The sequence below is a fragment of the Macaca fascicularis genome, chromosome 3 (assembly GCF_037993035.2).
Source record: "Macaca fascicularis isolate 582-1 chromosome 3, T2T-MFA8v1.1".
NCBI lineage: Eukaryota > Metazoa > Chordata > Mammalia > Primates > Cercopithecidae > Macaca > Macaca fascicularis.
Window position 1 is genome coordinate 159,104,183 of NC_088377.1, and position 7,582 is coordinate 159,111,764.

The 7,582-nt window shown below is 37.5% G+C and overlaps 1 protein-coding gene across 2 annotated transcripts in view; it reads left to right on the top strand.

Moving 5' to 3' along the window:
• The window catches only part of CFTR (CF transmembrane conductance regulator), a 181,689-nt gene extending 174,348 nt beyond the window's left edge, over nucleotides 1–7,341 (top strand). For both annotated transcript variants that reach the window (XM_005550598.5, XM_065542499.2), the window contains 3 exons: nucleotides 3,343–3,515; nucleotides 4,128–4,233; nucleotides 5,576–7,341. In XM_005550598.5, the coding sequence (XP_005550655.2) occupies nucleotides 3,343–3,515; nucleotides 4,128–4,233; nucleotides 5,576–5,776 (480 nt within the window). In that variant the 3' untranslated portion in view covers nucleotides 5,777–7,341. The remainder of the gene's footprint in view (nucleotides 1–3,342; nucleotides 3,516–4,127; nucleotides 4,234–5,575) is intronic.
• The last annotated feature ends 241 nt before the right edge of the window (nucleotides 7,342–7,582 follow it).

Sequence of the window (7,582 nt, forward strand, 5' to 3'; positions counted from 1 at the left end):
TTTTAAAAATTCTATTCTCTAAATATTGACAGTTATATATAAATTTATGTAATTATTTACTTCTAATAAAGAATTTCATCTGGGGAAAAACATACTTTGCTCCGCTCTTTGCCACAAGTGCAAAGTCTAAGACAGTCAAACAGCTTTCCTAGTATGGCCTTAGGAAATCAGTGTATGACTAGTGTGAATCTAGAGGGAGCGTACTGCATTCTGACCAAAATCTCCACCCTGTTACTATGGCCATCACTAACTTCACAGTATTGCAGTACTTCCTGCTAATTTAATTCCCAAGGCAACTTGTGAAGGAAAATTTTTACAAAGCTGTTGTCACACAAAGGTAGTGTTTCAGTTACCGAGCCCATGTCCTTGGAGTTGCCCAGGCTCCAATAATACTAATAATTACTGTACTTACCATGTGCCATACTCTGTGGGAGCCGCTTTCCACAAATTATCTCTGGTAATCCTCGTAACAACCCTTTGACATCAATATTATTATTTTCTCCATTTTTTTTACATATGAGATAAATGAGACTTAAAATAATGCACCTGATATCATCAGCAAATGAGCCGAAGAGGACAGATTCAAAGCTGACTGTGTTTGACTCTAGAGCTCCAGTCTTTAGCCAGACCTTTTCTTGCTGGTTAATTTGACTGGAAAAAAAAAACAAAACAAAACCTCAAATACTGCTGATTGATCTAAAGTACTATCATTTCTGTCAGTGTTAGGGAACTTTTAATTTTATAATTTGATTTTGTGGGAAATTTATAGCATCTTAAATACTCACGTGCAAAGTGATATGTCTTAGATAACATTTTACAATGGCAGAGCTTAAGCCAGTGCTCATTCATTCATCCTTAAGTTTTGATTCATTTATGATTCATCAAAACTCTGTTTTGTTCGGCCACCCACATTCTAGGAGCTCAGTACCTATTTCATAAATGAATGAATTGTTGAGGTTGACAGTTACCCAGGACTGGCATTAGGAACACAGAGCTGAAGAGCACGTTTTTACCCTCAAGAAGCTTACAGTCTAACGAGGGAAACTTGCACAAATTCTACTATCACTAGGTACCTGGTTGAATGCCTTAGGAGATGATCAGGGATATTCAGAAGGATATGTCAGGCTTAGCAATGGCATCACTTGAGAGTATCAAGGTGTTTAGGGAACTACAAGATGTTTGGTGCCGCTGGGAATAAGAGTGAAGAGGGCTCCATTTGGATGCCTCATATACCAGGTGAGAGACCTTAGATTTTATTCCACCAGGAGGAGAACTACCATAGGATTTAAAACAGAAGTGATATGGTCAAACCTACATCTTTGGAAGATCCCTGGGGTGTTTGTATGGTGCACTCACAATTTGATTAATTGAGATTTGTAGGATGATGCCTAAGAGATGATGATGACCCAGACTGGGGTCACTGTAATAGAGTTGGTAAGAAGGAAAATGATTTAAAAAGTAATTGGAAGAAGTCTAGGGATCAAGATAAAGATTTGAAAATTATTAGCTTATAGGTGGTCCTCAATTCCCTGAAAATGACTGGGATCTCAGAGGAGAGTCTGGAGAGTTGGAAATGACAAAGACTAATATTCAAGGGGGCAGGAAGAGGGAGAGTTGTTCACACATGACAATAGGAAGAAATGGCCATAGAGTGTGTGGTTTCTCTTAAGCCAAGGAGTAGATGTTTTAAGAAAGAAAAATTCTTGTGGTGTGAAGCAGTAGAGACAACAGATGCACATTAATTTCTTGAGATTTCTAGATGACTAAATAGGCGGATGTTGAATGATAGCTAAAGGAGAACCTAGAAACAAGGGAGGGATTTTGTTTTTGTTTTTTTAAAAAAGATAGACCATAGCAGCTTAGCTTCATAGACTGAAACAATAAAAAACGTTGAAGGCACAAAGAAAGACACAGGTCCTCTAACTCCCTGCCCAATGCCCTTTATTCAAATTCTCAGCACCTGTATTTCTAAGTTTTATGTTCGAGTCTTCGGGGATACATCAGAGTAGCCCCCCTTGTCGAATAAATGTGCTTACATTTCCTACCATACCAGAAACTCTTCTCAAACTTTAATTAATTTCCACAAGGTGAGATTACTTTAATGAAAAACCAACCAAGGAAAGGAGTATCATGTGCAATATACTTTCAAATGTGTTTTGTTTGTTTCCTATCCAGCTTAAAAAAACAAGCCATTAGTCCTAACACAACTTTCATATTCTACCCCATATCAAAGAGGCTTAAAATCTCCTGGTAAGATGATGGACACACAGTTAATTTTTTATGAACAAACACAGTGTTTTGGACCATTTCTGATTTTAACTCTGAAATCAAAAGATTCTTTCTGAGGCCATTGTCTCATTCTCCATTACAGTCAGGTGGGAGCCCATCTTACCTCCTGATACTAAATTCTAGACTTCTCAAGGGCAGGAGACAATCATCTGTATATCTCTTTGGCCTTCATACACTCAGGAGTACTTGCCAAAAATAAACATTTAATGCACATTTATTCGAATAATCGATAAATCCAATACTTCAATAACTGTCATATTTTGATAGAATGGGTTTCTATATCTCATTTGCATTTTCAAACTTTACTTTTACTGTCTAGCTTAAAAAAAAGTCATTGACCCTAATACAGCCCTCATTTTCTACCCCAATATCTAAGAGGCTTTATATGTCCTAGTGTTATGCCACTATTTTAATGCCAGTATTTTTTACTTCATATTTTTATCTATTTGTTACAATTAGTTTTTATGATTTCAAAAGATGAATAGCAATTTTCCATATGTAATTTAAAAAACCCCACAGTTGATTATTTTATGCTATCTTTTGTCCTCAATCATGACAGAGTAGAAGATGGGACGTAACACCAAGGATGATATCATACCTCCATCCTTTATGCTGCATTCTATCTTCTGTCTACATAGGATGTCATACTAGAGGGCATACCTGCGATGTATACATATTATCTTTTCCAGCATGCATTCAGTTGTGTTGGAATAATTTAGGTACACCTTTATAAACCCTGAGCCTCACAAGAACCATGTACCACGTATTGTTTCCTTACTACCTTTTGGGATACGTGGCACATAATAGGCACTCATTGAAAGTTTCCTAATGAATGAAGTACAAAGATAAAACAAGTTATAGACTGATTCTTTAGACTTGTCAAGGTAATAAATAGACTTTTGCTCAATCAAATTCAAATGGTGGCAGGTAGTGGGGCCAGAGGGATTGGTATGAAAAACATAAGCTTTCAGAACTCCCGTGTTTATTTTTAGAATGTCGACCGCTTGAGTGTTTTTAACTCTGTGGTATCTGAACTACCTTCTCTAACTGCAGGTTGGGCTCAGATCTGTGATAGAACAGTTTCCTGGGAAGCTTGACTTTGTCCTTGTGGATGGGGGCTGTGTCCTAAGCCATGGCCACAAGCAGTTGATGTGTTTGGCTAGATCTGTTCTCAGTAAGGCGAAGATCTTGCTGCTTGATGAACCCAGTGCTCATTTGGATCCAGTGTGAGTTTCAGAAGTTCTGTTACTTAATAGCACAATAGGAACAGAATCATTATGCCTGCTTCATGGTAACACATATTTCTATTAGGCTATCATGTCTGTGAGTGGGGGCCTCCCCCAGGAAATGAAATAATTGCCCAGTGGAAATGAGCATAAATGCTTATTTCCTTATCTAAGAGTCTTGTGTTTTCTTCTGAAGATAGTTTTTAGTTTCATACAAAGTTTTCCCCCTTGTCAATACATGATGAAACTTTTAAATACATGGGCATAATCTGATCCTTATGATTTGCCTTTGTATCCCATTTACACCATAAGCATGTTTATAGCCCCAAATAAAGAAGTACTGGTGAATCTACATAATGAAAAATACACTCATTTATAAAAGTTTCTTCGAAATATTTGTCCTGTTTATTTGTGGATACTTAGAATCTACCCCATGGTTGAAAAGCTGATTGTGGCTAACTCTATATCAACATTATGTGAAAAGAACTTAAAGAAAGAAGTAATTTAAAGAGATAAATTAATAGAACAATAGACATAATTACTATTAGTAATAGTAAATACAGATAATTACTGTTCTGTGATATTATGTATAGTATTTTCTTTCTTTTCTAGAACATACCAGATAATTAGAAGAACTCTAAAACAAGCATTTGCTGACTGCACAGTAATCCTCTGTGAACACAGGATAGAAGCAATGCTGGAATGCCAACAATTTTTGGTGAGTCTTTATAACTTTACTTAAGATCTTGTTTCCCTTGTAATGCTTGATAACAATCTCAGGTGTGATAGTTCCTGCAAACTGTAATAATGTACAAGTTCTTTTCAAAAATATGTGTCATACAGCCATCCAGCTTTACTCAAAATAGCCGCACAAGTTTTTCACTTTGATCTGAGCCGTGTGGTGAAGTTGAAATACAGTAAATCTAAAATGGCAGCATATTACTAAGTTATATTTATAAATAGGATATATATAATTTTTGAGCCCTTTATTTGGGGACCAAGCCATACAAAATACTCCACTGTTTAAGATTTTTAAAAAGGTCCTTATGATTCTTTCAATAACTAAATCTCCCATGGATGTGGTCTGGGACAGGCCTAGTTGTCTTGCAGTCTAATTTATGGTATTAATGACAAAGTTGAGAGGCACATTTCATTTTTCTAGCCATGATTTGGGTTCAGGTAGTACCTTTCTCAACCACCTTCTCACTGTTCTTAAAAAACTGTCACAGGGCCAGGCACAGTGGCTTACGTCTGTAATCACAACACTTTGGGAGGCTGAGGTAGGAGGATTACTTGAGGCCAGGAATTCAAGATCAGTCCAGGCAACATAGTGAGGCCCCATCTGTCTTTATTAAAACAAAATAAAACTGTCACAGATTCTTTCAAGTGATGTTTACAAATTCTCTACGGTTTAGTCACAAGGAAGTTCTGAGGATGATGTATCACGTCATTTCTGTTCAGGCTTTTGAGCCTCCTGGAAGTAAATGGTTTCCTTGCTGAAGGCTTGTTATTACCATGATTATCACTAAGCTTGAAGTAACAAATTAGGGGGACAGACTCACAACCTCTTGCCCTGCCATGGACAAGTTCAAGAATCTAAGTAAAGTCCTCTATTGTCTGATCTTGGATTTGCTCAACTTGAACAAGCCAAGGAGGTGTATTAAACTCAGGGACATCCTGACTAGCCTGGAATTCTTAAGCTTCAGATCACTGTTGAAGAAGTTCAACTCTTTATGGTGCTGTAGACTTACACTCATTTTTAAGGTAATATATAAGGGACCTAACATTTTGTTTTCAAAGCACCTTCAGTTCCACTAAACCTCCCTGAAGAATCTTCCAGCTGCTGAATAGAAAATCACAGCTAATTTCACAGATGGTAGAACCTCCTTAGAGCAAAAGGACACAGCAGTTAAATGTGATATACCTGATTGTTCAAAATGCAAGGCTCTGGACATTGCATTCTTTGACTTTTATTTTCCTTTGAGCCTGTGCCAGTTTCTGTCCCTGCTGTAGTCTGACCTGCCTTCTGTCCCAGATCTCACTAACAGCCATTTCCCTAGGTCATAGAAGAGAACAAAGTGCGGCAGTATGATTCCATCCAGAAACTGCTGAATGAGAGGAGCCTCTTCCGGCAAGCCATCAGCCCCTCCGACAGGGTGAAGCTCTTTCCCCACCGGAACTCAAGCAAGTGCAAGACTCAGCCCCAAATTGCTGCTCTGAAAGAGGAGACAGAAGAAGAGGTGCAAGATACAAGGCTTTAGAGAGCAGCCTAAATGTTGACATGAGACATTTGCTTATGGAATTGGAGCTCGTGGGACAGTCACCTCATGGAATTGGAGCTTGTAGAACAGTCACCTCTGCCTCAGAAAACAAGGATGAATTACGTTTTTTTAAAACAGAAACATTTTGGTAAGAGGAATTGAGGACACTGATATGGGTCTGGATAAATAGCTTCCTGGCAATGGTCAAATTGTGTGAAAGGTACTTCAAATCCTTGAAGATTTACCACTTGTGTTTTGCAAGCCAGATTTTCCTGAAAACCCTTGCCATGTGTTAGTAATTGGAAAGACAGCTATAAATGTCAATCAGCCTAGTTGATCAACTTATTGTCTAGTGAAACTCATTAATTTGTAGTGTTGGAGAAGAACTGAAATCATACTTCTTAGGGTTATGATTAAATAATGATAACTGGAAACTTAGGTGGTTTATATAAGCTTGTATTCCTTTTTCTTTCTTCTCCCCATGATGTTTAGAAACACAACTATATTGTTTGCTAAGCATTCCAACTATCTCATTTCCAAGCAAGTATTAGAATACTGCAGGAACCACAAGACTGCACATCAAAATATGGCCCATCCAACATCTAGTGAGCAGTCAGGAAAGAGAACTTCCAGATCCTGGAAATCAGGGTTAGTATTGTCCAGGTCTACCAACAATCTCGATATTTCAGATAATCACAATACTTTCCTTACCTGGGAAAAGGGCTGTTACAGTCTTACACAGGGGACAGGATGGTTCCCTTGATGAAGAAGTTAATATGCCTTTTCCCAAACTCCAGAAAGTGACAAGCTCACAGACCTCTGAACTAGAGGTTGACTGGAAAAGTATGTTAGTGCAAATTGCCACAGGAAAGCCATTCTTCTCACAGAAGCTCCAAGTAGAGGATGTGTAAGTAGATAGGCCATGGGCACTGTGGGTAGATACACATGAATTCCAAGCATTTAGATATATAGGGTGATGGTGGTATGTTTTCAGGCTAGATGTATGTACTTCATGCTGCCTACACTAAGAGAGAATGAGACACACCCTGAAGAAGCACCAATCATGAATTAGTTTTATATGCTTCTGTTTTATAATTTTGTGAAGCAAAATTTTTTCTCTACGAAATATTTATTTTAATAATGTTTCAAACATATGTAACAATGCTGTATTTTAAAAGAATAATTATGAATTATATTTGTATAAAATAATTTTTATATTTGAAATGTTGACTTTTTATGGCACTAGCTATTTTTATGATATATTATGTTAAAACTGGGACAGGGGAGAACCTAGGGTGATATTAACCAGGGGCCATGAATCACCTTTAGGTCTGGAGGGAAGCCTTGGGGCTGATGCAGTTGTTTCCCACAGCTGTGTGATTCCCAGCCAGCACACAGGTTCCCTCTTAGATGCAGTTCTGAAGAAGATGGTACCACCAGTCTGACTGTTCCCATAAAGGGTACACTGCCTTCCTAACTCCAACCTGACTCTTAAGAAGATTGCATTATATTTATTACTGTAAGAAAATACCACTTGTCAATAAAATCCGTACATTTGTGTGAAACTTCGTTGTTTTCAGATGCGTTCACTTGTCATGTTTCGTCAGTCTCTTACTCCAATCTCTAAGCTTCATGGAACATGAAACATGAATCTGTCTTTTAGATATAGCCTCTTTTGAGAATCTCACATGAATTAGAACACACATTTTTAGTTATCTTTTTAAACTATGGTAAAATATACATAACATAAAAATTTCCATTTTAACCATCTTAACATTCAGTTCAGTGTCATTATGTACATTCACA